The sequence below is a fragment of the Mastigoproctus giganteus genome, chromosome 13 (genome assembly GCF_048544385.1).
Source record: "Mastigoproctus giganteus isolate SK-2022 chromosome 13, ASM4854438v1, whole genome shotgun sequence".
NCBI classification, from domain to species: Eukaryota; Metazoa; Arthropoda; class Arachnida; order Uropygi; family Thelyphonidae; genus Mastigoproctus; species Mastigoproctus giganteus.
Window position 1 is genome coordinate 118,108,545 of NC_143587.1, and position 16,329 is coordinate 118,124,873.

Here is a 16,329-nt window from a genome sequence, read left to right on the forward strand (position 1 = left end):
TGCCAGTGGCTACTGTTAATCTATTAGTCCTTGTATCCCTCCCAATCCAGCAGTTTTCTGACCCACCTAACACTGCCTCGATAGCATCAGCAAACATTCTTGCACCCTTTCTATTTAAGTATATCCCATCCCTGTAGAAGCAGTCTCTCCAGTTAACAAGTACAGACCAGGCTGAAAAAAATTCTACCCCTTGAGCCCTGCCCAATCTTTCCATGGCCGAATTGATTGACAGGGCTCTCATCATATACTCCCTCCTATCGTGTCTGGGCAGAATTATAGAGAATAATTTGGCAACTGAGATGAGCAGTAATTGAATCAACGGATAACTGAGATTCTGTGAGAAAACGTACATGGGGTTTGGAAGACTGCAAGTGGAAATGGACATGGTTGAGATTAGAATTGAGATCACGTATATTTGTGAAATGAACTAGGAAGTGTTTGGGAGGTTTAGATCTTTTCGTAGATAATCTTACTCTAATAATTGACAATTTATGGTGTATTCAATAGTAAGAAAAAGTGGGGGGACATGATGTATGAAGTAATGAAATTTTTGGATATGGCATACACATGGTAAGAATATACCCAGACGCTTGACACAATGCCCCCCCCCTCCCGCATACACACTACTCCGACTCCCTCCAGTCACTATTGGCAGAGTAGAGGTAGCAAGATTACACACTAGCTGATCCAGAAGCCTCCTAAAGAGTTACCAATAGGTTCGGTCTGGTGCACTAACTAGCGGCCGGCTGCAAATGTCGGTTTAGAGCTGTACTCTCGAAATGTAAGGAAGATTGGATCTCGCCATGTACGTCATAACCTAAAAAGTCATCAGTCGTACTGCATGATGGAAGAGATGGGGAAGGGTTGACCGGAACTTAGCTCTGGAGACTAAACATGGGTTCCACCACTTCAAGCCTCCAATAAGCAAAGTGGTGGTATTTCACCGGTTGACGAGAGTCATCTACCATCTAGTATCTGTTCAATGTTCATTTTATAATCTTGCAGAACTAACTTATGCACTTTGTTCACCATTTCCTCATTTTGGGCTGTTGCCCACAAATTAAAATAAACACAACTACTATCAAAATGGTAAAAGAATTAAAATAACTTGGAGATGTCTTTGACTCAAAATTAACTCCCCGCCCCATCTGGCTTATTTTGCAAAGAAAGTGGGAAATTATGCAGGCATGACTGCCAGGATCAGTCGAGCAGATGGGAACTCAAAAGAAAGACCCTGGCAATCATACTATGTAGTGTTCCTACCTGCTATAACCTATGGAGCCAGTGTGTGGGGTCACCTGCTCAGCCATAGTAAGAAACAGGAATAAATTAGAATCAATACAGAGGAATATACTTCTCACTATCACCAGAGCATGCTGTAAGCACACCTGCACTGCAGGTGTTGGCTGGAGGTCTCCCAATCTACTAGGAAGTAGCCGAAAGAGGCTTATATTACAGATTAAAAAAGGGCATACCTACAGAATTTCTGAGGATAGCCCTTGATACAGCCAATACCATCAAGACTGAAAGAATAGCCACAAAGCTCCAAGAGTTATGGCAAACAAATTGGGTGTAGGAAACCAGAGGTCTGGTTATCAAAAGGTTTCTGCCACAGGTAGCAATGGTTAACCCAAAGCTTTCTAAGTTGTATGCCCCAGGACTTTTCATAACATTTATACTGACAGGACACGGCCTCCTAAAGGCAAAATTAACCTCCTTTGGGCTGACTGATGACCCCAACTGTAGCAGTAGTGAGAGTGAAGACTGGGCACACATTCTATATGAATGTATAATTTATGGCATCCTCACAGTTGATAGCACAGATTGGACCCCTGACCATGGGGCCAATAACATCTATTTATAATGGAAGAAGAAAATTATAAAGCATTCACAACCTACATACAGAAAGTATTCGAAATGCATAGATCAATCCAGAGAGAGGCAATTCAGCTCCCCAGCAGTTAAACAGCAATCAATAGCCAAAAATGCCCATGTCTCCCACCACGACCAAATGATAACTTTCAAAACTGTTAGGGATACTGTATTCAGCACCCTGACAGAAAACTGATTTTGACTTAACCAGATTGACTAGGGTTCCACCCCAGGAGCACTCTGTTTTGTGTGTGGACATGAGATCCACAAAAATTAGTAACTATGTAGGGGGGAAATGTACAGATGGCCAGGGAAGCATATTAGCTGAAAAATATTAGTAAGCTAGTAGCAAGGGAATGCAATGTAGAATGAAAGGAATAAATGAAAGAGGATGAAAGATGGAGCAAATGGGCTAGGCACCAAGTAAAATAGGAATTATGGTAAAAGGGAATGAATGTTAGCTTTGGTGAAAGAGAATGACCCAGTATGAGGGCTAGAGAGAGTGAATGAGTGTCATGGTAAATGGAAATGAGTGAAGGAGCAAATGTAATTTCAATGCAATTCATTCAAATGTAATTTGAATGAATACAAACTTAATAATAACACACATTAGTTATACAGGGTGATTCACTATCAGTGCGACAAACTTGCAGGAAGTGTAGGGGGCGCAAAGACGAATCGGAATCACATAGCATTGCAGGGTCCGAAATGCCTTCGCCATGCGGAAGAGGATGTTGAACGGGAGGTCGCGTGAACAGCGATCCCGCTGAAAGTCAGCATCTGCGAACCGTTTCTGTTGAAGAAACCAAGTAGCAAAAGTCCTCCGGAGTGGATATTCCGCAGGTTCCAATGATTGGACGTGTTGCAGATGGTATGAACTCATTTGGTTTGTTGACAGTATCCTCCATACAGTGGATTGGGAAATACCCAATTGTTGGCCTATCGCTCGAGTACTCATACTCTGATTGCCTTCTGCAAGACGTAGGACATTCTCCTCATTGTCTGGCATCCTCGTCGTTCGCTCTCAATTCATGGTACCTCTCGTGAAACAACCAGTCTCACGTAACCTTCTGTGCACATGTGCGAAAATCGTATGATGAGGAGCACGCCTGTGCGGGAAACGTTCCTGGTACAAGCGCAGAGCAGTGCGCCCATTACAGTCTGCAGCTCCATACGCGAGGTGCATGTCGGCCAGTTCAACGTTTGAATACTTGTCCATCCTACTACCTCGGGAACCGGTTTGCAAATGCTGACTTCCAGCGGGATCGCTGTTCACGCGACCTCCCATTCAACATCCTTTACTGCATGTGAAGGCATTTCGGACCCTGCAATGCTATGTGATTCCAATTCGTCTTTGCGCCCCCTACACTTCCTGCAAGTTTGTCGCACTGGTAGTGAATCACCCTGTATATACTAACAAAAATTATTCTAATACTAACACCACACACTCACTGCATTCTCCCTGACCTGCAAAAGTTGCAGCAGGGTTTGCACCTCAATTGAAGAATAATAGTAAATTGATGTGCCCAGAGAGTGCAGTGCAGAGAGAAAGAATACAAACCATAATGTGTTATAATTAAATATATACTAACCCTAATTGAAAAATATTTCTTGACTGAATGTCTAAGAGTATGAAAGAGGTTGTTTATGCATGGGTAAGGCACTTCCATCATTTCTACTACCCAGGTAGTATATGAATGCATTGTTTATTCATATCTCATATTGTGATCACCTTCACAATGAGATGCCAAAGTATTGCACTGCTTTGAATAAATAATGCTTCACCAGTAGAGAAGACTAATGTTACTTATTCTCGGCGGATACCACCACCCAGAAGTGCCGTACCCATGCATAAACAATCTCTTTCATACTCTTAGACATTCAGTCAAGAAATATTTTTTGATTAAACCATGCACACCACCAAGCATCTCTCATATTGTGGTTTTATACTTCATAACTGGATTGTCACTATTGCAACAACAGGGTACCTGCCACCCACCAATGAGTAAGCCAACAAGCTTCGAAACGGTGCCGTCTGGGTGGTGTATCCGCCGAGAATAAGTAACATTGGTCTTCTCGATTATTATCGGAATAAATATTAAGCAAGGGATACTTATTCAAAAGGTTCTTATACTTATGCAAGGGATACTTCACCAGTGTTACTTATTCAAAGCAGTGCAATACCTTGGCAACTCTTTGTGAACATGATCACAATATGAGATATGAATAAATGATGCATTCATACTACCTGGATAGTATAAATGAGAGAAGTGCCATACCCATGCATAAACAACCTCTTTTATACTAACCCTAGTTTTAATCTTTAAAAATTTTAATTATTTAGCATTAATTAGTATTAGTATTAGTAACGGCCGCATGGTGCAAGAAAGCCTATGGCTTCTGCTGCACCAGCCAAAAAAAAAAAATCTGAACAAAACAATGATAAAAACAAAAAATAAAATAAATAACTAAATAATAATAATTAATAAATAAATAAAAATAATAATAAAAAATAAATAAAAAGGAAATTAAACCTATCATCCTATGCGCTTCCCTTACCCGAAAGTACTATCCAGATGACCTTTGAATTTCCCCAACTCTCGGCCTCTACCACACATGAAGGCAACTTATTCCAGTAATTTTTAACTTGCTGGCTAAAATAAAACTTCCTGCAGTCCAATCTAAACATTTCCCCCCGTAACTTGAATTTATATCCCCTAGTTCTAGCATCATTTATAATCTTGAAAATTTTGTCCTCATTCATTTTACTGATGCCTCTCAGAGCCTTAAACACCTCAATCAAATCTCCCCTAAGGTGTCTAGTTTCCAAACTCTGCAACCCACATATTTGAAGTCTTTCTTCATAAGGACGCCCTTTTGCCGATCTCACCAGGCGAGTTACCCGTCTTTGCACCCTTTCAAGAAGCTCGATGTGTTTCTTTAGGTGCAGTCTCCATACTTGAACACAGTATTCCAAGTGTGGTCTAACATAAGCCTTACATAATGGGATTATCACTTCCCTATCTCTACTTGCAAAAGTTCGATAGATCATCGATAGGACACCATGGGCCTTTCTTACAACCTGTTTACAATGCTCAGAGAATTTCATGTCTGACCGTATCGTAACACCCAAGTCCATTTCCTCCAGTACTGGGTTTAGTTGAACTCCACCAAGTGAATAAGTTTTTTTGGGATTACTGTTTCCCAGGTGTAAAACCTTACACTTTGTTGGATTAAAGCACAGCTGCCATTTTTCTGACCATTCCTGAAGTCTATCTAGGTCTCTCTGAAGAAGCTCAGCTTGACAGTGATCATTAACTACTCTACCAATTTTAACATCATCTGCAAATTTAGACATCACGCCCTCTATCCCTTCATCAATGTCGTTTATGAAAATTAAAAACAACAGTGGTCCTAATACTGATCCTTGGGGAACCCCACTTCTTACATCAACCCAATCTGAGGAATAGCCATTTATCACAACCCTCTGCCTCCTGCCCTGAAGCCATCCTTCTATCCATCTAAGGATTTTCCCAGTGATTCCAACCTGTTCCAGCTTATAAAGCAACCGCTCATGTGGGACTGAGTCAAAAGCTTTGCTGAAATCTAAATAAACAATGTCGAAATTATTCCCTAAATCCAGCTCGTGAGTGACCCTTTCGAAATAGCGAACCAGATTTGTTAAACACGATTTTCTCTTTACAAAACCATGCTGAGTATCCTTGAGAATTTCAATTCGATCCAAATGATCCTGAATTCCACCCTTGATCATTGCCTCCATGATTTTCCCTACTACTGAAGTCAGACTGACAGGTCGATAATTTCCAACTTCACTTTTAGAGCCACCCTTATGTATGGGAGATACATTTGCACTTTTCCAATCCAAGGGAATCTCCCCAGAGTCTAGTGATGCTCGCATAATTAGCCTAAATGGTTCGATGCACTCGCTTGCCACCTCTCTTAAGATTATAGGGTATATTCCATCAACTCCAGGAGCCTTACTGGTCTGTAGGCTCGTATGTTTTTTCATTAATCTTGCGAAATTTCAATATCATTAATTACATATTTTTTAACTTCACTCCCACAATTTCCCATTGCCACAAAACGTTTTTCGTTTGTAAATATCGATGCAAAATAACTGTTGAGTTCATCTGCAACGGCAGCTGGTGTATTTATTACTATCCCCTTTCCCTTACGTAAAGGTCCGATCTGGTTTGTCCTGCTCTTCTTGGCATTTATATATGTGAAGAATTCTTTATCCCCCCTCTTTGCTCTGTTTGCTAGTGATTTCTCATAAACTGCCTTTGCCTGTCGAACCTTTTCTGTGGCTCTATTACACATCACCTTGTAGCTGTTATAGGCTTCAGTACTTTTTATTGCTCTGTAACCTTTCCATGCCACCTTTTTCTGCTCAAGTAATGCGGCAACTTCACTATTCATCCAACTTGGAACCCTTCTCGTAGAGTATTTTTTTAATGGTATATATGCATTCAAGGCATCTGTGATTAATGTTTTAAAAGCGTGCCCCAGTTCAATTGTATTCATTCTCTGCGTGATATCTACCCAGTTAATAGAGGCCATGTAGTACCTTAAGGCATCGTAATTTCCTTTTCTGAAATGAAAACCCATTCCTTTGCCTTTTACTTCTGCTACTTCTCTCGTCATCATCCACCGTAGAACTCCGTGATCACTTCTTGCTACTGGTTCCTCTACTGTCAGCCCTGTTATTTCATCTGATTCATGTGTGATGATGAGGTCTAGGATATTCTTTTCTCTACTACTTTCCCTGACATGTTGATACAAATATCAGTCATCTAGTTGATTTAAAAATTTTGTTACCCATGTCAAGTTTCCTTCCCATTTACTCCAATCAATTAGAGGCAAATTGAAATCACCCATAATGAGGCATTGACGCTTACTTGCCCATTCCATTTGCATGTAGAGGCTTTTGTCATAATCTTCACAATCACCTGGTCTGTAGATTACTCCTACTCGCATTATACCTTTGTTTCCAACTATCTCACACCATACAGACTATACTAGCATGTGAAATGTCTGAATCCAGGAAAGCTATCGTCGCACTCAGGCTGCTTCTGATAAGAAGCATTACACCACCACCCCTTCTATCTAACCTATCCTTCCTAAATACATTATACAAGCTGCACTGAAACTCATCATCCCCAATTTCCGGGTGGCACCACGTCTCTGTAAGCCCTATTATGTCCGCATTACTTGTTTTAACCAGCAGTTCGAATTCGCTCATTTTATTGACAACACTTCTAACGTTACTGTATAAACAATTAAGATTTACTGTTCTTGTATATTTAACAACCCTAACACAACCCTTGAAGTTTTTTAGGCTCTCTTCCCTGATATTAGCTACCCGCTCATGTGAAACGTCTTTGCCCCCAGAACATCTAGATAATACGTCCAGTTGGGGTAACAGATAAAAACTCTTAAGGTATGTGCAAGAGTTACATTGACCAATATTATCAGATAAACACGTGTCAGTATTACCCACATGCCCCCTAACTAGCAGTTTCCCTGAACCTTTAAGGTATCCTCAATAATACTGGCAAAAACCTTTGTACCACCTTTGTTTAAGTGTATCCCGTCTCTACAAAACAAATTCCTTCTACCTACAAGTGTGGGCCATGCTGATAGAAATTTACCCCCTAAAGCCTTGTAGATTCCTTCAAGTTTTGAGTTAATCCACAAGGCTCTTAACATATAATCCCTCCTATCGTGTCTGGGCAGAATTGCAGACACATAGACATTATGGCCTAGCTCGTGACATTTCCTCAGCATGGTCCTGTATTTTTCCAACAAATCTTCAGATCGTGTATGTTTAATATCATTTGTCCCCACATGAATAATAATATTTTCTTTACCCCCTTTAAAATCTGACAATCTGTTGGTGACATCATCAATAGTTGCTCCCGGCAGACATACCCTGGTTCTGCTCCACCTATCTTTATTACAAAAAATATTCCCTGTTTCCCTGACAATGGAGTCTCCTAATAAAACAATGTCCTTTTTAACCAGAGTAGTTTGCACTTGGTTTTTCTGTTTTGAGGCTCAAATCGGGTGTGCATCACTTGGTAAATTGCTGGAGTTTTTGAGTCCCTGACGAGCTCCCAGATGCATTATTTTCGAGGGCAAGCACTCGTTTTTTCAGGGACTCAAATTGTTTCATCAGTGCACCAAATTGTAATTTAAGATCGGTGCACTCCTTACATCGATCACAAAGAAAAGAATCTCCAGGTGAGGTAGGATTAGTCACCAGGTCGACCTTGGAAAACATACCACAGGTTCCACAACGGATTAAATCATGACTCAACCGTAAATCGCCATCTGCTATTTCCGTGTGAGTCACGATACCCTGTGACGTGTTTAAGGCAGATCTCGTAACTACCATTATAAAATTAAATAAATATCAATGAAAGTAACTTTAAAAAATTATATCTATAATATTATTAAAATCAAACAGTTACAGGAAAACCTATAACAAAATAATCCAACAATATCTAAATAAATCAAATATTTAAAAGCACTATCCAAAAGTAAACCACTTAACTGAGGAGCACTATCTAAGCGTGTCCGCTCACCTCGAATGCCAACGTATTAGCTTTAATCATTATGTACTAATGATTAAAGCTAAATAGCTAAATTAATATATAAATTTACATTACACACCATTGCATTCCCCTCCCCGGTGTGTGAGAAAGAGATGAATGAGAAGGGAAAAAAAAATATTTTTAAAATTAACAGAAAATGTTAGAAAAAAAAGGGGGGGAAATCTTAAAATGGAAGAAAACAGTACAAAAATAGAATGGAAGTAGAGTGTGAACGTGGATTATGAGTGAAGTAAATGTGCATCTCTCCCCCCTTGATAGGATGATGGGTGGATAACCTAGGCTCCCCTGCCCATCCAAGCAGACACCATGCTGTGTCTGCTTGGATGGGCAGAGGAGTGGCTAGCCCCCTGGCCAGTGTGGGATAGAGCACTAATCAGGCACTCCAACATAGAGGTCTCTCCATGTTCTTTCATTCCTACCACCTGGGTTGGTTGACCTCTCATTCTGCCATCCCCTTCCCCCTAACCTGGGTGGTACCTCCCTTTGCCTAGTGGGTAATCTGTCAACTCTCACCCCAGAGTATGATGGGCATCCTGACTTGGGGGCTTGTTTTCTGTCTGCCCCTTCACTCAGGCAGGCTGCTTGACTACTGTCCCCCTCTATTTTTCTACCACTCTCCTCCTTCCCACTAATATCTTCCACTTTCACTTTTTTTTATTATTATCAGGCCCCCTTGTCTGTAGCTTTGCCTACGTAGGGTTTGCCCCACTCGCTACTGCCCGGCCTGCCTCCTCATGGCACTGGAGGGTAAACTAGAGGTTTTTGTGTGAAAACATAGGCCTTTAGGATAAGAGGCCATATGAACAACACAACCCCACACGAACACTCACTAACCTACATAAATCTGGCCTTTACAGAGTTTTGTATTCATCACATTGCCTGATGTGGAGTTGGTGGGGAACCCCAGAGTCTCATTACAATTAACACTATACACTATGCCCAGTCCTTGGGTTATCTTCAATGCAATCTCGGCCATGCTTAAATTCAGTAAACTACCTCAGGTTGTATGCTCTGTGTGGATTAGATTCACCATATATATTGTTCAAGCATTCTCTTTTGTTAGGAATTTTATAACCACTCGATACTTGAATTTTTCCATTTTTGGCATAACTGTCAGCAGACTTCAGAATCACACCTGCCAAAAAGAAATCAAATAAGTTATATGGTTGAAATTTTGTTCAGATACCAATAAGACTATCTCTTATTACTATGCCTATTTGCATCCTACCACCTGGGTAGGATGCAAATAGGCAAATATGCAAAAAACATATACTCTAGACTAAATCTTGAGTATATGTTTGGCAAAACCTTTTGAATGACCTTCATAAAGGCAAATTTTCTTAATATATCCAGTCTACATTTTCCATAATTAAAAGCAGATAGAAGAATAATGAAGTTACAATTTAAAACAGAAAATTCCTGATATATATAATAGAGACTTTTCCTGCATGTTTATAAATAAATTAAAATGCCAAAACATGCAGGAAATATCTATAACATAATAGACATTTAATAAAATTAACTAAAATTTTTAATAAAAAATACAGAAATTAATTGGATGTTGATCAACACATTATACACCAGAATATTCAGAACACCTTTAAGGCAAACTATATTCATGTTCACTTTTTAAAGCAACTCAAAGCACAAAAATTTCTAAGCAACCAGATCAGTCTGACTTCTTCATTCTTGTAATAGCTTATCTTAACCTATTATGCACATTATCTATAAATGCATTATCATCATGAATTCTCATTTCTTAAAAACTGGTCAATAATCACTATTTCAATACAAAAATGTTTTTATTCAGAAGAATCATTAATTGTTTTGCTTTGTAAAGAAGTGGAATAAAATTTATCTCAACTTTTTTCAGTTTCAGACTTTATGAAGTACCTTCACAAATGGATTCCACAGTTTCAGCCTGAAACATCACAAAATAAATAAGATGAAAATAAAAAATATATTTTTTTTTCTTAGGAAATAATCGGAACAGAATTAAGCAAAGTAAAGTATCTGACACTGATTAATGATAAAAGAATTGCAAAAAAATTGGTAGGGTGCAAAGCTGGGGGACCACAAGCAGAAACAAGAAGTTGCTGTGATGAACATGAAATATGAAGTTGTATTTACAATAAACCAATTATTCTTAAAACACCAATAAACAATGAAACTAAACAAAACTCAAATACTCCAATAATTGAACTTTCAATTCTCAATGGAAAGTGTTAAAAGATAGACAGATGACATAAATGGCAGACTAATGTTATAAACAGGTAGTCATTTCCACATTCATCTTTCAAATGAAAGAAACAATTACAAATTTTGATGGAAAATATAACAGAAATCAGAATTTATTTTATGAGCCTCCATGATAGAATCTTTCTCTGTCGCAGACTCACACCCTGCATGTTGTTTCAACTGAAATTTGTAATGATTACTGAAACCAATTAGTTTCAATGCTGCAATGCAAGAACCCATGACTGGCTGACATTCTTATGCAACTGTTCTTATTGCATCGGTATGTGATTTAAGAACAAATCGGTATGTGATTTTTTAAACAATTATTGACAGGTTTCAGTAGCCATTATTTCAGATTTAAAGATAGATTTAAAGATTTCATGATTTACAATATTTTGTCGGCATGTTTTAAGCAGTTTCGAGTGGATTATATTAATTTCCCATTTTTTTTTCAAATCTGGTATTGGCTAGCTAGATGACAAATATATTATTGAAATTCCTCGTATATTGATGTGTTTTGGGAAAGAAAATAAGGCACAGCCCAGATTAAATGCTCTCAATGAGAACTGTTTTTAGAAGGTAACATACTGATGTGAATCAGCACATTAGTCAGTTAAAAAAAAAAAATATATATATATATATCTCACTCTCCCACCCAACATTCTACATATTTTTTTACTTGATAATTCATGAGCTCATGAATTATCAAGTAAAAAAATATGTAAAATACATTCGAATATAAAATACCACTAAGCTTAAATGTTAGTAAGGCAGTTACTGTTGTGTTTTAAGAAGCAACTGACACCATAAACTTAAAATCTAGCAAAATTTCTTGTATTCAGTTATCTAGTGGAAAACAATTAAACTAAATAAGTATGATATGACAAACAATTTCATTTTACACATAAGTAAAAAATTCAAGGTTACCATTTAGCAAAATAAAAACATTCTGTACAGTACAAAATAATAAATTCATGTTGCTAATGTTGGGTTAATTTTTCACTGCACTATTTGTATCTATTCATATAGTATAGTAATTTTTTACATTAAAATAAACTTACCATCAGACAAGTTTTTTAACTTAAAACTGAAGTCTATGTTATGCAAATCACTGTTAATTTATGCTTAGGCCTAAACTCATTAATGCAAAACTCTATATACAGTGTTTCAGTTAAAAGGTATTAGTCTGATTTCACACATCAGGTTTAGACCATTTGTTGCTGACCCCTCCCCCTTATATTTTGGCTGCATTTTTTTTAATTTCATGTTAAAATAGGAGTAAGTATTACTGGACTACGTTTATGATTTCTACATTTGAATTTTCTTTAATGGAAAAGCTGTTCCTGTCCTTGGTTTAGTCTAAAAACATCATTGGTGCACTTCTGAAACAAACGTAAACTGATTTTACTTTTTATTGAAGAAAAGAGAAAAAACAAACTCAATGGTTGCATGATGAAATGTGACACATACCTGCTCTTGACAGCTAAACACATGTATTGAAAAGTAAATATCACATATCATCATTTTTTGATTTAAGATTTAATGACATTTTTAGAATATACAAAGGCCAGAGAACAACTTTCCCATTAAGATAATAAAGGAGTTGATTGGGCAAAATTTAGATTTAGAAATCAAAATAAATGGTAACAATTAGTTCAATATTAATATCAAATCAAAAATTTCAGCTCAAATATGACAGTAAAGCTCCATGCAACAAATGGCCTAAACATAAAAATGAGTGAGATAGACCCAGTGAACTTTTTAATTGAAACACCCAGTACATTGTGCTCTCTCTATATTGTAAGGATGAATATTTATGCAACTCTATGGTGTCAATTTCAGCTAGAGTTAACTTAAGAAAATTCATATAGACTAACAGTATGTTATACAATGACAAACAACCAACATCGCATCCAACAATCAAACTTGCTGAAATGCCATAAACTGTGCATTATGACCCCCACCACATTGGCTAATGATATCTGTGATAATCCTTTGACAATTTTAACTGATCCTATCATAGAGGATCAATATTACTGATCCTGTAGAATTTGTTCAACTAAAATACAGCAGTTTAGGCATCCTTCCAACATTACACATCTTCCAACATGTTGGAAGATGTGCAAACTGCATTATACTAAAATGTACTATACAGTCAGTCCTCGTATAGCACGACAGTTGTGTTCCTAGAAACCCTCGTGCAATACAAAATCATGCAATATAAACAACAGGCCCTATGGGAAAAATAGGGTTAGGTGCCGGCCACCCAAGATTGAACACACAAACCAAAACATTACCGAACACAATAAATAATTGTAATAAAATACTTACGTATTTTATTACGGCTATTACGTAATAAAATATTGCTAATGCTTTTGCTTCTATCGTAAGCAAACTTGTTTTTTGTTCGATTTTCTATCCAAACAGATGACAGCTGTTCCATCTCTTCCAATTCTTTGTGTCTTAATCTAATGGATTTTAATTACACTTTGAGTTGTTCCTGCTATCAAAGTTGTTTTTATTTTCTTTGCATTCTTTGTAATTCTCGGCGTTGCCTCATTTAGGTCTGTAGCACGTGCAATATCACATGGTCTTTCATTTCGCTCAAAGCATTTCAACAATTTCATATTTTTTCTCAATCGACAGAGGCGGACTGGCCATAAGCCTTACCAGGAAAACTCCGGTGGGCTGGAGGCCGGTGTGATTTTGGCCATAAACGCTAGTATGAGGCCACTACAAATTTTCCCGGGTAAGAATTTTTGACCCAGTTCGCCTCTGTTTATCGATAACGCTTTTCTTTTTCTCTCTGAATCTGCAGTGTCTTCATCAGGACACTTCCTTTTCACACCTTTTAAGTATTTTACTCATTTTTAGGGAATAAAGCACAATCACAAAATGAGGAGGCACGCTTGATACACATAAACAAAGCTGTGCGCATGTAGCAACTGAATAAACAACACCGTAAAGGCAGAGATACACTTTTAACACTTCACATTTTACTAAAGTACATTTCTAGGGATTACTACCATAAAACAATAAAAATTTCCAGTTGCGTTTCTGCTAGTGGAATCGCTTATAAACTGGTAGTAAACTCGATCTAATTGCATTTGCGATTATACCGATAGCTGGAATTGTGTTGGTTTTTACGTTATTATGGTGAAATGTGTTTCTCCTTCACTGATATAAGAAACATAAATACATTTTCAGAATCTTCTCTTTATTCCTATCGTGTTGCGTTCGGTTGGGGTGATTCCGCATTCGACTGCGATTTCTTGTAAACACAAGGCGAATCGTGCATAAGCGAATTCAGTTCGTGTTATATAAGATATCGTTCCCCTATTTATAAAACATGTATGATCGAATTCGTGTAGTGTAAACACGTGTTATACGAGGACTGACTGTATTATAATATACTAAATGTACTATATTTTTGAGAGCACACAGTATAATTTTCACTGAATTTGGACAAGAACTTGAAAATGTAGGTTTTTAAAATTACATCAATCTCAAACTTCAAACTTACTGGATTTTTTGTGGTGGTAGGGAGGTGAGGGGAGGGGGACATTCTTTCACTGCCTTTGTATATTATAAAACCTACCGAATGAATAGAGCAAGTCCTAAAAACTTTTAGGACTTCCTCCATTAATTTGTGTTGGTTTTTTGATAAAATTATTAAAACAAATTTAATAAAATTTTGTTAAAAATTAACAATTTACAATAATTTTAACATTTTAAATGCTTTGATGAAATGTTATACTTCATATTGCTGAACTTACAGTATCAAGAGACACCGAGAATGACGAATTACTCCCCAGATTAGGATAAGGCACAAGATAATCAAGAGACCAAAAACAGCAATTGTAACTGGCCACCTGTATTAAAATAAAAAATCTAGTTATTTTGAGAATGCATGACAAGTTTTAAATAAAAGACTACAAAAAAAAGTATTAAAAATACACTGATTGTTATAGTATTCTGTATAAAAAGTGAAATTGCATAAAAGTTACCACATGTAAACCAGCATGGTGGCTTTGGCCTTATTTAGAACTTATATGAAGAGACTAGTCAGCTGCCCACATATACATTATGTTACCAAAAGAACTGGAATGCTAAGAGATAAGACAATTATTTTTGAATTTTAATACAATATAATACATCCTCTAGCTTATGATACAATATACAGTCTTTTGGAACGTTTTTCACCAATTTATGTGGTGATGGAAATATTCCCCTATTTATAATCAGAATAGTTTTAACTAAAAATGTGATATTGGCTTTGATGGATGGGCCCCCTCATACAACCTTCCAATCTGTTCCACTAGTTCTACAGGCTCAGAATAGGGCTTTCAACAGGGAGCCCATACACACTTCCCTTCTTCCTACCGCCTCCAGCACCCTTTTCCCTGGTGGATGCCTCCAGCTCTCAAATCCCCACTTAGTTTTTTTCCGTTTAATCTCCCAACTCTCTCTCACTATTCCCTGATCCTTCGTCAACTTTCGATAGGTCCTTCTTCCCAGGACTTATCGAATGGGTGCCCGCCCAGTGAATTTAACTGACCACTCAGCTAAAATTTAAGTGATTCTTGTGGTACCATATGGTACTGCTCACTGATCTCAATCAGTATTAATTCAAACATACTATGCGATTGAGGTCAATGTGAGAGGAGCATATAATGTTAAATTATATGCTCCTGTTGCATGCAATAGAAGCAAAAGATTCTTTTGGTGGAACTGTCACATCAGTTTGGGTTCCAAACGATTGCTTGCCACAGCCTTTTGAGCACATGTGGGCTTATTGCTACTTACTGGCATGACCAGTTTTCTCACCTCCTGATAAGAAATATCTAACTTGGCTTTGTGTCGTTGTATTTGCTTTTCTTGTTTTCACCACTGGAATGCCCTTGAGCATGCAGAGTGCTCACCTTGACAGTTGACACGATTAGGTTTGGTGGCTGTACAGGCTTTGCTTTCGTGGTCTTTTGAACCATAACGAGCACAGGCAGGTAACAGCAAGTCAACTGCAAATGCCCATATTTCTGGCAATTGGAGTATCACAGTGAAGGCCTTACATCGCAATTTATGTACTTGGCATTTGTCAAATACAGAGATGTTGGGGGACTAAATGTAAGGATGAGGTTTCTAATTGGTACTAACTCTCCATCCCCACTTGCAGAAATTCTTTTAACAGCTCCCTGTAGTTGTAATTCAGAGCAGATTTCCTCCTCCTCAGTGACCTCGAGGAGGTCCAACTCTGAGATGACACCCTGTAATGAACTTAATGTTCTGTGCGGTGTCACAGTAATTGGTATTCCTCTGATTGATGTTGATTGGAATAACTGCTCAGAATGCTCATTGTTTTTTGTTTCAATTAAGAGATGCCCAGAATGAAGCTTCTTAACTGATTTTGGGGAACCTGCTAACCCCACTAAACCCTTCTGTATGAAAAGATGTAGAATAGATGTGCAGAAATTTGGCTTTAGCCAGCGGGTGGTTAATTGATGGAACAAACTTCCATCTGTTGTTGTGGAAGTTGATAGGTTGAATAAATTTAAGGAGGAACTGGACAGGCATTTGGAGGGAA

The 16,329-nt window shown here is 37.8% G+C and overlaps 1 protein-coding gene across 9 annotated transcripts in view; it reads right to left on the bottom strand.

Moving 5' to 3' along the window:
- LOC150076391 (protein tweety-like) overlaps nucleotides 1-16,329 on the bottom strand; it is a 291,082-nt gene that overhangs the window by 166,598 nt on the left and 108,155 nt on the right. For all 9 annotated transcript variants that reach the window (XR_016547803.1, XR_016547802.1, XM_090387163.1 and 6 more), the window contains exon 6: nucleotides 14,525-14,620. Coding sequence is in view for 7 of the 9 variants with exons in the window: in XM_090387163.1 (XP_090243289.1) it covers nucleotides 14,525-14,620 (96 nt within the window). In the remaining 2 variants the exon portion in view is untranslated. The remainder of the gene's footprint in view (nucleotides 1-14,524; nucleotides 14,621-16,329) is intronic.